Genomic DNA, 20,084 nt, shown 5'->3' with positions numbered 1-20,084 from the left:
TATGTAAGTATGTTAGGAAAAATACAAATTACTTAAAAATTTGTGATATTATTAGAAAGGGCGAATATAAAGATATATAGAGAAGATTGTCAGAAAAACATGAAGAGACGAGTTGTTTGTGTGACGTCACGTCGCGTGGTGTTGTTGACAGTGAAGGAGATTGTTGAAGAGTTAGTCATCTGATTGGTTTTGTTGTGGTTGGAGTATAATGCTGGTGAGTGCACTCTCTTGTCTCTCTATTGGTTTGTATGGTTGTTTAAGAGTTGGAATGATTTGTTTTATGTTGATAAGCTGATATCTGGAGGAAGGAAATATGGCTTTGAAGTCATCTCCTTTATCTCTATTCACTTTGCAACTTAATGAAGGAATATTAATATAAATTCTTTCATTCTTGGCTCTGTAACTTGATAAATTTAATAAAACCATATTATCCACAGCTAAACCTACACTTTTAGGTAAATCCTTTACTAATTCAATAAATTTGTCCAAAACCAAAGCCAAAATGAAGTGTCTCTTAATATGGAATCCTTTAAGCCTTTCTTTCTCAATGGTTCATAATTATGACTGTCATCCAAATTTCAATGAACAGTGTACTGTATATTACAAAAGGGGTTCCTTAAAATTAAAGACCTGAATGGTTCTTAATCAGGACCTAAGACCTGTAAACATCTGCAATGATATTTGAAGTTAATAAATCTAACCCAGCGTGTTTCACAATTGTATTAAGCATTGACCTGTAACCTTCAATAATTGAAAATTTGTGAACATAGGATTTTTTCCCGTACATGCATTCAGTCATTTTGCCAACTGACATTCAAAAGCTTTAAATAGTATGAGAGTTATAGAAATTAGAAGGTAGTAAGCTTGGCTAAAACTACCACAACCACATTAACTTGATGGAGTAACATTAGTAATCCTTAAAAAATGCAAAAAAGAAACTGTTGTAGCTAACTTGCAAAAGATACCATAAAACTGAGGAGCTAGGAAATCAGATGGCTTCACACAAAAAAGGAAAATACCTTTTGACTCTACAACTCCATAAGCATCAAAGGTTAGGTAAAAGATTCCTAATTTTGTGGTACAAAAAAGATAAACTAGTTTGTTTAGCTTAAGGGGAAAATTGGGTTTCTCATTGCTCTGCTTACTGTCAAACATGTCAGTCAAAAGGGTTACGTTTTATTTTGGACAGGGAGTGAGAGGGCTCTCTGATTTAAGCATAGGAAAAATGTTATGCTTACAACAAATGGTAGAGATTAGATATTTGAGGGTAAACCATCATTTATGTTGCTGATTTGTCTCAGAAAGGCTTTCTTTTATGGTCAAATTATATTCATCTCCAACTGAAGCATAAACTCTGAGATAATTATAGTTAAATCTGAGCTATTACTTTTCCAAAGATTGTAAACGTATAGTTTCTCAAAATAAGCTTGAACAGTCATTTATAGTGAAACTTCTTTTGTTTTAATTGCTATGTATAGAATTTCTAAATTTTGTTTTTTCATTCTTTACCACTATATCCATTATACATTGTAATTCTTTAATTTTCTTTCCTAGCATATCTGGGTCATGCCATCATCATCCGCTAGATGTGCACAACTTCCAAGAGCTGTAGACAAAGTGCCGTTTTATGCAGCCCTTCGGAAGTTCCTCGATTTCCTATTGGGCAAAACACAAGATTTAGATGAGGGAGAGGTTGTGTTTAGTGTGAAGTTAACTAACGTTAAAAAGGCGCCAAAAGTAGAATTGGAAGATTTAAATGAAGGTGAAAGCAACTCGTGCGCAAGTGCTCTTGCTGATAGTAACAATATCTCGCCAGTTAAAGGGAGACATTCTCCACAAAAGAGAAAAAGTGAACATACAATCACAGCAAAAAAGAAATAACAGAGCCTTTGTTTTAAAGACATTAGGAAAATGTTAAATTGTTTCTTGTCATGTGTAGTTGTATGTATATTGTGACACAACCATATTTAGCTACTGCATTGCACAACTGTCAGGTCTAGCACCCTTGTTACAGCTGTATCTAAAGGCCATAGGAATGGTTTAGTTCTGTCTTTTTTTATTTCTCAGGTGTCAATAGAATGAATGTTTTATTTTTTCCACAGCACAGAGTGAGAATGTGTATGAGTGACATTGTGTAACTTGCGTGGTGTCTTTTGTAATTTTATAAGCAAATGTTTTAAAAATATTTTATATATGAAATATGTATATTAGTGCCTGTGATTTTTTTTTAGAATTTAGCTTTAACTATTGTAGATTTATTTTTAAAAAATTAATAAAACAGATCATTGCTGTCACTGTCAGGTAAACTTATTTTTATTCATATTTGTAATATTCTACAGTATAATGCAGAAATATAGTGAAAAGAAGAATATACCTAAAATAAAACTTTTGTGCATACTGAATTAGTGTCTCAATATTAACAACTTGATATGTAGTTATATTGCACTTTTTCAACAGCAATTTAAAGAAAATATCCCAAAGAGAATTTTAAAATTTTAGTGTGAATGGGTGTTACAATGGTTTTGCAGGTGGTGTGCGTGTGTGTGTATGTGTGTGAATAAACGTATGTGAAATCAATCCTCTAGAAATGGAAACTTTATTAGATATAGAAACTAGCAATACATCTATTGACAAAAATCTTATTTAGATGTATGCAGAAATGGTATGTAAGGTCATAAACTATTAATATATACTGTGCAGCTTAGGAATTTACACCACAAATTACTTTTATTTTGTTTTAGTTAACAAAATATTAATTTGTTGATATGCATGCTTATTTGAAAATATCAGAATTTTTATCATGGAGATAATGTAATTTTGTATATAATGTATCAAGATAAGGTCACTGATAATGCATAGATTATAGACACCAGTAATGTGTGCCTCTTCATGAATCAGATGAAAAGTGTAAAATACAAACAGGGCAAATGATTATGATATAAAAAACTGTATTTTGGAGTGAAGATTTTCAAGTTGAAGATTACTTAATAACGATGCATTTGTTCCTCTGGAGAATTTATAAGAGTATAGTAGCAGCTAGTCTGATATCTCCTACAAGTAGAAATTCATCTATACACCATATACTGTACAGTATAAGATGAAATACAGATAAATAAACACACTATTTCTGGGTGACATTACTTTTTTTGCCCGAGTCCATTTCCAGGACTACATTAAATATTAAGGCAAAATACATGATTATCAAACGTAGTCTGATTTCCTGCCCATATTGGTCAGTATACAGTATTATGAGACCTTCATTCTGAAAGTAAACACATCTTTGCCTGATCTGTATATAGTGTAAAACCAAATACTTAAATGTAAAGCATCTGGAAAAATAAGGGTGCCTTGCAAGCAGAAGTGAGGAAACTATTACTCAGAAAAAGGCATCCACTTTAGCTATTAAGTTTATAACCTAGTGCCTATATGGTATAAGATCTTTAAAGTAAGAGTAAAGCTTCCTTTGGAATTAATGAACCTACACCATGAGGGGACCTTCCATACCTCTAAGCTAAGTGTATGTTTCAATGGTGACCCACTAGATGTAAGGGTAGTGTGTGATCAAAGATTAGCCATTAAGTCATTTGAAGGGCTAAGAAATCCAATCTTAACCTTTCATAGAGTATATCTAACACTGGTTATGTACTTCAGAAATGATTCAGAAGAATCTATTATGTATTCTAGAAGAAAGTATCTGTTTTAAGATTCAATAAACATTTCTTTTAAAAATTACGAGGCACAGATATGCCTTTTATCCCTTTCATTAGTCGAGTTTTTAGTAATATTTCCTTATAATTCTGATCCAAAAGTTGGTCTCTCAGCAAAATTATGGAGTCTTGGTGAATATGCGATTTAATTTTCAAAATATTCTTTAATCTTTTATAAACTTTTCCAGGATGTAGTACTCCTCTTGGTCATTTTCTGGGAACAGATTGTCTAAAGAAAGTGTAGATGGAAAATCTTGCTTTTTTTTTCTTCCTTTGTGCAAAGTGTAAATTAACTTTTATTAGAGGGATTTTTAGTTAATAAATTTCTTATATTTTTTGTCGGTTAATAGTAAAGGAATCAATAAATTAAATGTTTCAAATAACTATAAAAACATGTGAAATTATTAATATAAAATATTTATGAGTGGTGTTAGTTTTTGATGATAAATTTCTAACACAATAATTTTCATATAGGGGTAAAATATTAAACTTTTATCAACATTTTTGTTTTGGAGGATTTGGGTGTTGCCAAGTGCAGATATATGTCTGTTGTTTAACATGTTTGGCATGTAGCAGTTAAATAGTAATGCAAATTTACTCAATTGTATATTATCCATACTCCCAGAAAGAGTGTTGTAGCGGTTGTTAAGCACTGAATTCATCATGGTAATGTACCTTAGATATATATTGCATTGTAGTCACACTGAAATGAAAAACTCTGCAGAACATAGAATGATTTATGTGTATAAGTAAACATATATTTAATATATGAGTTAATTGAAAAGTAATGTCCTCTCCTCTCCTCTCTTTCAGTTGGTTATGCACTATGCTACTTTCAAACCTATATCTATTGTTGAAGGAATCTGGTGTTTTTCTTTTCTTTTATCATTATCCATAAAAACCAAAGGGAGAACAGGGTCCGAGAAGTTGTGTAGTGTAAATCCTTCTATATTGGTGATGACTGATAGTTGTTTGGTTTGAAAATATGACTGCAGTTACAAAGAAACAAATGGGGAACAATTATGGGTTACTTAGAATTTACAAAATTTTACTGGTAAAGATTAAATAGAAAAAATAACTTGCTTCAACCAATATAAGATAGTTATTTAATGGTGAATTAACAGGGACTGAGAAGTGACTGCTTCAAGTATACATTTAAACAGGTAATATCCAACTATTTCTTTCTCCTTTTCTTTTCTGTGGTCAAATTCTATAGACATAAAACCACCTTGTTAACAAACTTAATGAGGGTTTTGATATTGCATAATATTAAGTTTTTGTGGTGAACAGAAACTAAAAAGACTAAGAACTCAAAGATTAGAATATATTTTGACATATGATGAGAATGAACAAGGAGCAGTTAGTCAGGAAAGCACTAGATAAGTGGTAGCAGGGCTAGACCTCTAGAGTAAGGTGCAAGAAATAAAAGTAAACAAGGATAAATGAAGACCTAGACTTTATAAGAGCTCAAGAAGCAATAGAAAGTGGAGGGAATTCATTTCATGTCTTAATCAAGTAGTAGATAACCTTTAGTCTTCGTGTCTTCTATTAATACAGGGAAGTTTCTCTTCTTCTCAAGCATTTTTCATTTCTTTCCTCCCTTCATATAAATTTAAAAATCTTGCTCCTATAAAAATTATAACAGGCAAATAAATAATCCAAATGTCCCAATCACCTAAAATATGTTTTCAATAGCCATGATGACCTTAGTATTGGCAAGTTTTGAATTACTAGCATGCAATTGACCTGCGTAAAGCATAAATTCACAACAAAACATCCTATTCCAAATCCAGTCTAATTTAGCATCAAAATTTGTTAGTGTATACTCTTAGTTAGTATTTACCCTCTACCTTTATTGTATATTCAGTAACAATATTCCTTTAGTAAACTAATTTCTGTGTTCTACCCCCGCTGTATTCATGCTCTCAAAATTAGATTTATCAAAATTAATTTCTTGGGAACAATTTGTTATTAGCATTGAAGAAAACCATATTTTAAACTTGTGCAAGAAAATCATTGCCTTTATATAAGTAACTAAAGAACTGCAGTTATAGTTTTAACAAAGCATGAGGATAAAATCCCATTACCTCTTAATATAACATTCATAACTGGTGACTGCATTATTATCATTATTATTATTATTACTATTATCATATTATTATTGTTATTGTTCTTAATGAGAAAAATATTCATTTTAAAGCAAACATGATAACCAGGGACTAGGAAAATAATCTGTCAAAGAATAGAATGTTCAAACGTGAAAAAGATAAAGTAAAAAGTAAGTACTGTACTGTAAACACCTGAAAAAACTTTAACAGTAGTGTTATGCCTCCTCTTAAACTTTTAAACATGAATATCAATAGTAGCAACTGTCAGTAAGGTATTGTTGTTTTGGCAATGAATATAAGTTTATGAAAGAAGTTGTTTCCTGTAAATTAGCCCGTCAACTCACCAGTGCCTTCTATGATCTTGCTTTCTGTTAGTTAACAAAATCTTTCAAGTAGCGGATCTCCTATAGAAGAGCCTACACTTAAAACATAATAACTCTCTTTCTACTACAGCCATTCCATATAATTTCCAGTCTAAACTAAATTGAACTTAGAATTTATCATTCAAATTAATAGATTTATTAGCAAAAGGTAACAATCATAACATGGGAGCCCAGTATACCCCTCATAATGATGAAGCTGATGATTAAAGTAGTCTAAAAATTCTAAGTCTGTTAAGGCACTATACAGTACTACCCTAATAGAAACGCTGGTTTCATTACAGTAATTAATGATAACTGTCTGGGAAAACAAGCAGTATTTACAGGATAATTTCTTTTAAATTAAAGATGATTTGTTTGAGCTTGCGCAACGTCACATTGGTTAGGAGTTCGAGCCACGCTCAAACCTGGTAACTTTAACTTTCAGTAGTCTCCAAAATTTCACCCTCTTTGTAAGATGAGGATGGGGGGGGGGAGCCTATAGGTTTACTTGCAGTCATCTTCTGCCATTGCTAGCCTTGTCAGATAGAGAAGGGCTTGGGTGCTGATCATATGTATACAGTATATGGTTGGTCTCTAAGGCATTCTCCTGTCCTTTGTTTCTCCAACCTTTAAACCCTCAAACTTTTAGATTTGGTTTTGATACATTAAAATGGGGACCTGGGGTAATCTACAAGAAAGTTATCAAACTCTTCACCAAGAGTACAATCGTACATATAAATCAGCAGAATATCATAAAAATTGTGACAATAATAATACCTGGATACTGACTATATATACGTTCACTTTAATTTATTTTTATTATAAAACACTAAAATCATTTAGAAGAAATAAATCATGTTTTGATAAAATACAGATGAAACTTTCAGGAAACGTTACAGTGCTAGTCCATTACTGTGATTATAATTTGGTCCCTTTTGTAGTCATACAATAACAAAATGAGGTAAATTATTATATATGGGATTTGTTATGAAATAAATTCATAGCCATTTTTGTGGAATTTCTTTTCTCATTGGACTATAAAATACAGTATTGGAATTTTTGTTTCCTAATTTTACTGTATCGGATTTGTGGCAGATTAACGTGAAATAAGTGCTAGATAACAGACTTGCATCAGAATTGTGCATATTGCAATTTACTCTCATATTGCTTTGCCAAGAGCAGCGTATAATATATAACTATATTGTACTTCTACAAGAAAAGCTGTTTAACAATAACTTATATTACCCATAAACAGATTACTCTAGAAATGTTTTCCATCATTCAGCTCATTCCTTGCTGCAATAAATAAATTAAATTCTTATGAATGCTTATTCACAACAGCAGGACAAGATACAAACACCATCAATTGGAAGTTGTAAGACCTTCCAGTTTATGAGATTTGTGCCTCAGCCATGCTTTAAGAAATACCGGTTATAAAGTAGGAGTTACTGTACACCAAAATGTGATGTGGGCGATAAACATTTATATTAGTATCAGTTTTATAGATACTTTATATCAGTATGTACAATATTTACTAAAGCTATTGTAAAGGTATATGCAATTGCTTGGAAATCATGAGATTTATCCATCCATGAACAATTTCAAGATCATTTTCAAATCATTCATAAGCGGGCATTTTGAGCATCTTTTCCGAGATACAGTGTACAGTGAACATATGTACTTTCATTCTTGCTGCATTTCTTCTAGTCAGTTCCTTTATGAGTACTTTTCCAGTTTCAGCTGATTTATAGAAACACCATCTACCAAACTTTGTGTAACCCCTCAAGTTATGTATTTTTCAAAAAATTTTAAGATTTTTATTTTTTAGCTTTGCATGTTTAACAGTGGTATATACAATAAGCTACAGTGTTCAACATTCAATAGATTTCTTTTTTTTTTTCTATGATTAAATCTCCAGTACAGTATTAGCTAAGTAATCCTGATACGTCATAAGGAAACTACATTATTTTCCTCAGTTAAAAGAATAAAGTTTCTAAACAGTTGCATGGTAGTTGTTTACTGATGAAACAGTCTGTATGGATGCATTTAACTTATTTATTTATGAAATGTAATGGTAAGTGTGCTTTGCCTGTGTGCTGGGTGGAAAATAAAATTTAAACAAAATTCTCAACTTCTAATTCATTTGATGGGCAATATCAATTTAGCAGAGCTCCACTACAAATGAAAACCTACGTACAGTATTATGTATAATTCCTGAAATAGTAACTATGGAAGGAAAAGCTTGTCAATAACACAAATTCCTGAAGACTAGATTATCCAAGCACATGCTACCTCTCATCTTGGTGGAATTGACGATAACTATAACACAACTATTGTCACATACGTAGTAGAAGTATATGTATAGTGTATGGTAATAGATACTGTAGCAACAAGACACTCTTTCACATAAATGTAGCATTAAAGGAGTCTGTTGCTATAGCATAAAATGTAAATGACATGTATTAAACTATAAATTATTATTTAATTATATTCAGTGAATTTTTGAAAAAGCACATGTCTTATGAAAAGAAATTAATAAAAAGAATAAAAGGAGTTTGTATTGTTACTTCCCTGCATACCTATGTTTCAATTTGAAAACTTTTGTTTGCTAAACTCAATAAATGTTTATTTTTCATGCAAGCTCTGCATCCCAACATTATTTTCATCCGAGTTGAAGTATGTAAGTTTTTCAAAAGGATTAAGGCCATATTATAATTACTAGATATTGTGTACAAAGCACCATAGTTCACACGATATATGCTATGAAAAATGTAATGAATGACCATAACCGTTGTAGCAAAATATGCACTATTTTCTTTATATGAAGATACTAAGTGTAAGAGAAATACAAATGGGAAAATTAAATACAGTGGAACCTCTACATCCGATCGTATCTACATCCGAATTTTCCAACATCCGAAGTAAAATTCGAGCAAATTTTTTACTCTACACCCGAATTTTATTTCGACACACGAAGTAGCAATTTTCGTAGTACCGGTTGTATCCGAATTTTTCGACACGCGAAGTACAATTCAAACACGTTCCGACTCTACACCCGAATGTTTTTTTCGACACCCGAAGTAAACAATACTCGTACGCGTAGTCGGTGCTCATAGCGCCTGAAGTGTTTTTTATTTCCGCCGATAGAAGGCAGCACATCGACCTCGGAGGGACGCTCAATTAGCGCGGCTTGGGTCAGTCCTCTGTTCTCGTCGGCTTCTTGCGGTTGAGCTCTTTGCGTTCTGATATTAACTGTGAATTAATCGTGATTTTTTACGTGCATCCATTAACGATAATTTACGTAAATCATGGGTCCAAAAAGGCTTAGTTTTGCCAGTGGTAGTGGTAGTGGTGAGAAAAGGAAGAAGGAAATGCTTTCTATAGAAATTAAGCAGGAAATTATTGAAAAACATGAGCGTGGCATCCGCGTGAGTGAACTTGCTAAACAGTATGGCCGTAATATGTCGACGATCTCGACAATCCTTAAACAGAAGGAAGCTATTAAAGCAGTGAAACCTTCTAAGGGGATCACTATAATTTCCAAACGCCGTACCCCTATCATAGAAGAGATGGAACGACTTCTACTAGTGTGGATTAAGGATAGAGAGATCGTTGGCGACACCATCACCGAAACCGTTATCTGCGAGAAGGCGCACGCCATCTTTACGGACTTGAAGGAGGAGAGCTCTGTGGGTGATGCTGGGGAGAGTTCAACCGAGCCTTCCTCAGATGATTTCAAGGCATCTCGTGGCTGGTTCGAGAAATTTAAGAAACGGTCCGGGATTCATTCAGTTGTTCGCCACGGAGAGGCTGCTAGTGCGGACACAAAGGCTGCAACTGACTTTGTTAAGAAATTCGAAAATATCGTAAAGGAAGAAGGCTACGTAGAGCAGCAGGTGTTCAATTGTGATGAAACCGGGCTGTTTTGGAAGAAGATGCCGAGTCGAACCTACATCACTGCTGAAGAGAAGAAATTGCCTGGGCATAAGCCAATGAAGGATCGGTTGACTCTTGCTCTATGTGCCAACGCTAGCGGGGACTTTAAAGTCAAGCCCTTGCTTGTTTACCATTCGGAGAACCCTAGGGCCTTTAAAGCACACAACGTCGATAAGGATCAGCTTCATGTTTTCTGGCGATCCAACTCGAAGGCCTGGGTCACTAGGCAATTCTTTGTGCAATGGGTAAACCAAGTTTTCGGTCCTTCTGTGAAGAAGTATCTTCATGAGCAGAAATTGCCTTTAAAGTGCCTGCTATGCCTTGACAATGCACCCGCTCACCCCCCCGGACTTGAAGATGATATCTTCGATGAATTCAAGTTCATAAAGGTGCTGTATCTTCCACCAAATACCATCTCTATCCTCCAGCCCATGGACCAGCAAGTCATCTCTAATTTTAAGAAGCTGTACACCAAGCACTTATTCAAGCAGTGCTTTAATGTCACGCTAAGCACCAACTTAACTTTGCGTGAATTTTGGAGGGGCCACTTCAATATCGTGCACTGCCTAAAGATCATTGATCAGGCTTGGGTGGGATTAACTCGACGGACCCTCAATTCTGCATGGAAGAAGCTGTGGCCTGATGCAGTTTCTCCCCGAGATTTCGAGGGTTTTGACCCCGAACCTGATCCCGTGGTCGGTGCAGCGGAAGCCGTAGAGGAAATAGTCTCCCTTGGCAAGTCCATGGGTCTGGAGGTCAACGCAGATGACGTTACGGAACTCGTCGCCGAACATCACGACGAACTGACGACGGATGAGCTCAAGGAACTCCATGCTATGTCGGAGCACATGAGTGATGACAAGGAAGAGAGCGAGGAGGTAGAACATGTGTTAGGTTCAGCGCAAATAAAAGAGGTGTTAGGAAAATATCAAGACGTGGTCGACTTCATCGACAAATACCATCCAAAGAAATTGCAGGTTTGTCGTGTAGTTTCTCAATTCGATGATGTTTGCCTAACGCACTTTCGAAACATTCTGAAAAGCCGTACAAAGCAATTATCTATCGATGCTTTCTTTAAAAAAACTGCGAAGCGAACTCGCGATGAAGAGGATGTAAGTGAACCGAAGAAAACGGCAAAGAGTGAAGAGGAAGAAAGTGAAACACAGAAAACGGAAAAGAGTGAAGCAAAAGAAATTCAGTCAATTTTAAATGTAAGTGATAGTGATTAGAATTACGTAATCATCAAAAAGAAAAAAAGAAAATGTAAAAAAAAATATAAAATATAAAAATAAAAAAAAAATAAGCTAAGTTATGTTAAAGTTCACTTAGTGTAAGTTAGAATAAGTTACGGTAGTGTTACGTTTATCGTAGTTAACCTCTCTACCTCCTCGCCGTCCGTCCGTCTCCTCTCTCCTCTCTGCGTAGCGAAGACGAACAACACCTGCGCTGGAGTTTCTAAGGTAAAGTGACGCTAAAAACCCGTTTCTTATTTATCATTTTTTGCTAATTCTTCTTATTTACATGTCTATTCTTCTTATTTACATGTCTATTATTTAATTTAGTGTTCATTATTCTCATGGGAAAGTTATGTGTAGTAGTTTATTAAGAAGTTATCATAAGTTTTTGGGCTCAACCACGGATTAATCCTATTTCAATGTATTCTTATGGGAAAATTCGTTTCTACATCCGAACAATTTCTACATCCGAAGTTGGTTCTGGAACGGATTAAATTCGTATGTAGAGATTCCACTGTATGCACAAAAACATAATACTGAAATAATTATTGTACAACATCAAATCTAGTGTTATTTTTGGGCTCAAGCCATGGCGTCCTGATGGAAGGTTCCTTTTTGGTAGCTTCCTTGGGTAAATAACTACTAAGATATTCCCAGAGAATTTAACCACAGGTTATCACAGAATTCTAACTTCTGGAGCGAGTATCCTAAAGGTTTCCCTTTTAAGACATCGTATATCAACAGGGGACGCATGTATTAACGCGCCACATAGCTATCTACACCCCGAACAGAGTTAATGCTTCGGTGTGTAAGGGCTGAGAATAGCTGGGAGCCGTTCCATAGCTAATCTCATTCGTGGCTACTTCTGGTACTCGAGACGTAAACAAACGGGCGCCATTGCTTAAATGACGTCACGACCGTCTTCATCCTTTGTTCAGTAGCTTGCCCTACTTAGACGGATTTTCCCTGTGCCTTACTTATCGCTTTGCATCTACGTTATGTCGCTACCTTCGGCCTCGCCTTCTTCTGGAAAGTTGAGTACAAGGTTCCAGTATTATTTAGTTAAGCTCTGACCGTAAAGTAAATATTACTTTCCGAGATAATTGTTGTTTTGTGGCAGAGCTGTGCCTCTACCGGACCCGCCATTTTATGGCGTCGTTGTTGTTATGCATGCCTTATTTAGTTAGCCACAACAACGCTTCCGGCCTTATTTACTAATCGATAACATTAGTTTATTTAGTCTTCATAGCTAGGAACTTTTATATCGTGTTTCGACGCTTTTTATCGGTCATCGATTGACCTCATACCAGTCGGCTTCTATAGCCCCCAGGCCAGAGCGCCTATATATATAAGTGTTCATGCATGATTTTATTAGTGATCCTAGGCTAAGTTATGAAGATAGTGGCATTATTTTACAATACTTTCGACTGTGATGCAAGTGTTTTTTCGCCTTCAGGGACCATATAGGGGATAGGTTAGTTAGTGTCCCTTCCTAACCTAACCTACTTGTAGGACCCCTATATGCTTCCTTCATCCCCTGCCTTGGCATTCCCTCTGTTTAGCCTTGATTCCCTTACTAAGTAAAGGGATCAAGTGCCTAACGGAGTATTTATCGCCTCTCAGTCCTCCCTAAGGGAATGAACCCCCCTTAGGGTTGCGTCCGAGAGTGAGGAACGGCTAGCCCTTCCTCTATGGCTAGGACTAGTCTATGACTGTCTTGCTATAGCGATATGTCTTCTATCTTTCCTAGTTCAGGGCTCTTAGCCCTGCTCTAGGTTAGGTTTTGGAAAGGTTATTCTGTCCCCTGCTGAAACTGTACCCATGCACCGTTTCAGCCAGGCTGCCTTATCTTAGGTTAGGGAGTGTCCTCCCTTTCCCTAGTGGCCGCTCTGGTACAGAACCCCTTCCATGGAAGACTCTTCTCTTCTCCCCTCCCCACCTATCTCTTGTATAGCCTAGCCTACACTTAGGTTAGTCTATACCCATCTGTCCCCTGTCCTACAACTCCTCCTTAGGGTGGAGTGATAGGGCTACCTTGAGCTTCTATGTGCAGTCCGCTCTGGTACATATACCCTTCATAGTGTCCTATGGGGTTAGCCACTGGATGTGTTCTGTATGTAGAGGTCTCCCCCTCTTTGGGTGTCCCCTAGCCCTCCCTTGGGCTACCCTAGCTCCCGGTCCTCTGAGACCCCTGCTTCTGGGGGATAGAGCCAGCCTCTATCATGGGTACACCCTCTCAGGGGGGGATGTCTGGGAGTCCATGACTGGACTTCTTACATCCCTCCCCCTGTCTCTCTCACTATCCGGGTGCCGGTCCCTTGCCGCCTCCACTGTCGGCGATACCCGCCTCCTACCTTGGTGACTCTCCCCTTACCCTCATGCCGCCAGCCCCCCGCGTGCCGGGGGACTGCCGACCGCCGCCGGCTTCCTGCCGATGGCTCTCCTCCTTCCTCCTAGCTTCGCCGTCCGCCTGCCGGTCGGCCATCGGAGTGCCGGCATCCATTGCCGGAAACCTGGTTTCGCTATAACCATCCTTGTCCCAGTCACCAATCCGGCATCCTCCGACTGCCGGAGCTGCCGCTCCTCTGCCGGCGTTCCGCCGTTGTGCTGGCGGCCGCCACCCTGGTATTACTCTTGACTTATATATTGTCTGTTCTAATGCCAGAAACTCTGCTGGAGCGGCCTCCGGCGTGCCGGAGGTCTGCCGGAACCCCCCGGAGGCGTCAAGACTACTCGCACCCCCTTCTACTAGCTATCATATGAATACTGATAGCCCTACACTGCAAACAGATGGCCTGTTTACGCTATTAGATCAGTGCCTTGGTACTGTTCTATTAGTAATCATGCTGTCTCTTTGCATTCTTCAAAATTCCAGCATGCTGCGTGTATCTTAGCGCGGCTGGTTGCCGGAAGCAGTTTCCCTAAGGGACCTGTTAGCCCCCTAATTTGGGACTGAGTAACCTCGGTCCCAAACTTATCCTTGGCATTTTCCATGGAATTCCATTGCCCTATGGACTTCTAGGAAATACTATCCTGTGCCTTCGGCCATCTCGGATTATCCAAGGATAAAGCTTGCGGTAGCCAGCCGGGCGGGATGCATGGAGTATGTTTTCCTTACTACTTCAATCTCTATGCATCAAACCCTTCATTAAGTTAAAATTATTGATTAATATTAACTTAGATTAAGAGCCATTATTATGACTCCCCCCATACTCCTTTTCTCTTTCTTCCACAGGAGGAGCAGATGAAGTGTGACTTCGACTTCTGCGCTGTGAAACGCCCGCACTTCTACGGGCATACGGCTTGCAGGACTCACGCCCCTTGTGCTAACAAGAAAGGGGATTTGAAATTCTGGGACCCGCTGAACTGTACGGTCTGCCAGGCTCACATAGCTGATGGCTTCCATAACTCTCCCTCAGCGGAGATCAGGGACATTGCTCGAGAGAAGCTACGCAAATGGGTGCGTGGCTTCCAGAAGAATGCCACCGGACCGTACCTGGCCACTGAAGAATTGAGGTCACTTCTGTTCCCAAAGGCCTCCCCTGATTCTGTGGTGCCCAAGGATTTGATCCCCACTGTCCAAATTACGGTGGAACCTGATGTAGTCATGGCCCAGTCCATGCACGATTGCCGCCTAGATTCCGATGATGACGAACACATGTCGGATGTCTCGGAGGGTACGGAGAAGACCCTCATGGCTCAAGGAGCTGAAGATGACGAAGACCAGGTGGAATACGCCGAGTCGGAGCAAGAGGTCGCTCCTCCTTCCATCTCCGCCCCTACTCCTACACCGACGGAAGTGTCTATCCCGTCTACCTCCACGACCCCGGAACCCTCATCTTCCACTCAGGAAATGATCCGGTTGATTAGAGCCGTCATGGACGACAGGTTAAAGGAGAATCAGGAGTTCATCAGGTCCATGATGGGATCCAAAGAACCGAAGAAGAGGTATGCTGAGCATATGGTTATCGCGACCGGCAGGATCTTCGTCAGCGACAAGATCGGCACGGTCCCCCTGGAAGACGTGGAGTTCTTCCCAAACTTCGAGGCCTACCCGGACTGTTACGTCCGACTTCGCTCCGAACCTGCCTCTAAAGAAGAGACTGAACCGAAAGAAGAGATAGTGTTCGATCTCGCGAAGGCCCAGGCTATGCTAGCCAACACGTTCAAGAGTAGGGGTTTTACCTGCTCTAAGCTTCCGGCCCTGAGCAAGAAGCACCCTACCTACGTCGCACCTGAAAATGCGGTACTTCCATTCATGGAAAAGGCCTTCGCTGCATGCCTTAAAGCTGTGGAGGAGGGGAAAGCCTGCCCTGCACTGGAGGAGTGCAGACCCTTCTCCATAGTTACTCCCCCTGACGCTCGACACTGGAAGGACATCCAGCATACTTTCGTCGTGGGAAAGCTAGATCCTGACGTCGCCGGACGTCAGTTTAATGAAGACCTCCCGAAACTTAACGATCACCTCCTTCATCGGGAACAAGATACGAAGGAGAGGCTCGCAGCATCTATGTCCCACCAGGTCCAACTTGACATTATGGCCTGTGACACCAGAGTACCAGACCACTACATGGTACTTGCCAAATCCCACATGGCAACCCTGGTGAAGGACATGTTCCACTTCATGAAGGCTCGGAGAGCCTGTCGTGAATTCGTGTTCGCAGGTGCCACTGTGAAACACGAACCCCGGTGGCTGATTTCCTCCAACATCTGGGGCAAACACCTCTTTCCTTCTGACCTTGTGAAGGAGATCACCGACAAAGCCGCCACGGAGAATAGGAACCTTCTCCACAAGTGGGGCATGTCAAAGAAGAGGAAACCCTCTCAGGACGACGGACCTCAACCTAAGAGGAAATCTTCGAAACAGAAACCCCAGCAACGTCAACCAAGACGTCAGTTTCCGGGACCCGCTACCTCCCAAGTGGCAGCTCAGCCACAACAGACCTTTCAACTGGTCACCCAACCGGTGTTGTCACAGTCACCGGTCTTCACCCCTGCTTTCGAGCAACAGACGACTACCTTTCGTCCCAAAGGTAGAGGCTCAAACAGAGGTGCAGGCAGAGACGCGTCTCGCCGTCCCTCCAGAGGCAGAGGAGGAAAGGGAGCTAGCGGCCGAGGCAGCAAGCCCTCGGGACACCAGAAGCAATGAAGTGCTTCCGGTGGGAGGAAGACTCCGCCAATTCCAGGATCGTTGGACCTTCGATCCCTGGGCACACAGCATCGTCAAGAAGGGTCTAGGCTGGAGTTGGACTCAACCACCCCCAACATTCCAGCAGTTCTTCCAACAATCAACCCCCCTTCTGGAAGAATATGTCCTAGATCTCTTGAACAAGAAGGTGATAAGGAAGGTAAAGTCCACCAGGTTCCAAGGAAGACTGTTTTGTGTCCCCAAGAAAGACTCCGACAAACTCAGAGTCATTCTGGACTTATCCCCCCTCAACAAGTTCATAGCGAACGACAAGTTCAAGATGCTGACTCTTCAACAAATAAGGACCCTTCTGCCTCGAGGTTCCTACACGGTCTCCATAGACCTGGCGGATGCCTACTGGCACGTTCCAATGAACCATCACGCTTCCTCCTACCTAGGATTTCGACTCCAAAGGAAAAGCTACGCCTTCAGGGCCATGCCCTTCGGCCTCAATGTGGCCCCTTGGATCTTCACAAAGCTGGCGGACGCCATAGTACAACAGCTCCGCCTCCGAAACGTCCAGGTGATGGCCTACCTCGACGACTGGCTAGTTTGGGCTCCATCGCCCGAGGATTGTGTAAAATCCTGCAACAAAGTCACCCAGTACCTAGAACACCTGGGATTCAGGATAAACGAGAAGAAATCTCGCCTCTCTCCAGCTCAGAAGTTCCAGTGGTTAGGAATCCAATGGAACCTTCAGTCACACCGCCTTTCCATCCCCCAGAAGAAAAGGAAGGAAATAGCAGGGTCTGTCAAGCGACTACTGAAATCCAAACGGATTTCAAGACGCCAGCAGGAACGAGTTCTAGGCTCTCTACAGTTCGCCTCAGTAACAAACCCAGTGCTTCGTGCACAGCTAAAGGATGCCGCGGGAGTCTGGAGACGTTCTGCATCCATCGCTCGAAGAGACCTCAAGAGACGGCTCCCAAACAGACTTCGACTTCTCCTCAAGCCGTGGTCGGAAGCAAAGGCCCTGAAAAGGTCCATTCCTCTTCAACACCCACCTCCATCACTCAACATCCACACGGACGCTTCGCTGGAGGGTTGGGGAGGTCACTCCCACCAAAAACAGGCTCAAGGCACCTGGTCTCCCCTGTTCAAGACGTTCCACATCAACATCTTGGAGGCCATGGCGGTCCTTCTAACTCTGAAGAAACTATCCCCGCCTCCCTCGATCCACATTCGTCTAACCCTAGACAACTCGGTGGTAGTTCGATGTCTCAATCGCCAAGGCTCAAGATCGCCCCAGATAAATCAGGTGCTTCTCCCAATCTTCCGTCTGGCAGAGAAGAAGAAGTGGCACCTGTCTGCAGTTCACCTACAAGGATTCCGCAACGTGACAGCGGATGCTCTATCTCGAACAAACCCGATAGAGTCGGAATGGTCTCTAGACGCAAGATCATTCTCCTTCATCTCTCACCAAGTCCCAGAACTTCAGATAGATCTCTTCGCAACGAGCGACAACAATCAACTTCCTCGGTATGTGGCCCCGTACGAGGACCCCAAGGCAGAAGCAGTGGATGCCATGTCACTGGACTGGAACAGATGGTCCAAGATCTACCTGTTCCCTCCCACCAACCTTCTGCTGAAAGTCCTCTCCAAACTGAGAACCTTCAAAGGGACAGCGGCCCTAGTGGCTCCCAAGTGGCCCCGGAGCAACTGGTACCCCCTGGTCCTGAAGCTGCAGCCCAAGCTGATCCCTCTCCCGGGCCCAGTTCTCTCCCAACAAGTACAGAAGTCGACTGTCTTCGCTTCATCATCGAAAATCAAGGACTTTCATCTCATGATTTTCTCTCCCTAGCCGCAAAGAAGAGGTTTGGGATCTCGAAGAAAAGTCTAGACTTCCTAGAGGAATACAAGACCGAATCCACAAGACGGCAATACGAATCATCCTGGAGAAAATGGGTCTCTTTCGTCAAGACAAAAAATCCTAAAGAAATCACAATTGATTTCTGCATGTCCTTCTTCATTCACCTTCATGGACAAGGATTAGCAGCCAATACGATTTCAACCTGCAAATCGGCCTTGACCAGACCAATTCTGTATGCCTTCCAAATTGATCTGTCCAGCGACATCTTCAATAAACTACCGAAAGCATGTGCTCGTCTACGCCCAGCACCCCCACCGAAACCGATCTCCTGGTCATTAGACAAGGTGCTCCATTTCGCCTCCAACTTGGATAATGATTCATGCCCTCTCAAGGATCTGACTCAGAAAGTTATATTTCTCTTTGCTCTTGCTTCGGGAGCCCGAGTCAGCGAAATAGTGGCATTATCAAGAGAAGAGGGTCACATCCTGTTTACTGATACAGGAGACATTACCCTCTCCCCTGATCCGACGTTTCTCGCCAAAAATGAATTACCCACCAAAAGATGGGGCCCCTGGAGAATATGCCCCCTGAAGGAAGATGTCTCTTTATGCCCAGTAGAGAGCCTCAAGGTCTATCTTCGCAGAACTTCGAACTTTGGTGGAGGCCAACTCTTCAAAGGAGAAACATCGGGCAGCGACCTGTCACTGAAACAATTAAGAGCGAAAATCACCTACTTCATTCGCAGAGCGGATCCTGACAGTACACCCGCCGGTCATGATCCTAGGAAAGTTGCATCATCTCTGAATTTCTTTCAGAGTATGGACTTCGAAAGCCTTAAAAGCTTCACAGGCTGGAAGTCCTCGCGCGTTTTCTTTAAACATTATGCGAAACAAGTGCACGAAGTCAAACATTTTGTGGTAGCCACAGGTAGTGTTATGAAACCTGCACCTAACTCTGCATAGAACAGTGAGTTACTTGGGACTCTAACTCTTCGGGTGCCTATGTTGACCCTCGAGCGATACATAGTGATGTCGAAAACACTTAGTGCTTTTATAACTGTTCTTATCCCAGGTGAAATGTCATAGTTGTCACACAAGTGCCGCATGCCCTGAACATGATGTGTTTTAATCAAAGACTAACGTTCCTCGAGAACGAGTGCCTACTAATAAATTTGAAATTCCTTTTCAGATTCAAGAGCAAGTCTTTATTACTATGTACATTATAATTACTGTAAATGAACTTTACTTATTGCTGCAATTCATTTAATTTCTGCATTTGTGAAATAAAATTTCTATTTTATTACCTGTGCGTCTCAATCAGCTCCTACTTACTATGAAATACATGCCTGTCATAGTTTTATTATCCCCTTTTCCTTATGGTTCATGGAGAAATTAAGATACTAACTCTTAATTTATATTCACTCTGATTATGTAATGTTCCAATACGAATACTTACTCTTCATACCCTGGAGATGGAACTAACCTTTCTCAGCACACAGTGTCCAACCACCACTGGTCTGCTTTTCAGAATGTTCCTATACGAATGCCAAACATTCAGCTTCGTCTCCAAGTTCTTCAAGTTCTTCTATCAGGGTGAATAGCCCTTCAATACCACTTTGACGTCGGCATGGGCCGTGGGAACTTCACTGCCAAGGGGGGCAGGAAGATTCTTCCCTACTAAGATTACTAAGATTACTATGCTATTTTGTCAATGCCCTTGGCACTTACTAATAGGGGAA

General features: G+C 40.4%; 1 protein-coding gene across 1 annotated transcript in view; it reads left to right on the top strand.

Moving 5' to 3' along the window:
- Positions 1-8,730, top strand: part of LOC137640257 (uncharacterized) — an 84,902-nt gene extending 76,172 nt beyond the window's left edge. The window contains exon 14 of the mRNA XM_068372847.1: positions 1,555-8,730. Within this exon, the coding sequence (XP_068228948.1) occupies positions 1,555-1,881 (327 nt within the window). The 3' untranslated portion in view covers positions 1,882-8,730. The remainder of the gene's footprint in view (positions 1-1,554) is intronic.
- Positions 8,731-20,084: the final 11,354 nt, after the last annotated feature.

The sequence above is a fragment of the Palaemon carinicauda genome, chromosome 4, assembly GCF_036898095.1.
Source record: "Palaemon carinicauda isolate YSFRI2023 chromosome 4, ASM3689809v2, whole genome shotgun sequence".
NCBI lineage: Eukaryota > Metazoa > Arthropoda > Malacostraca > Decapoda > Palaemonidae > Palaemon > Palaemon carinicauda.
Note: the sequence above shows the minus strand (reverse complement) of the source record. Positions and strands in the feature narration are given on the sequence as shown.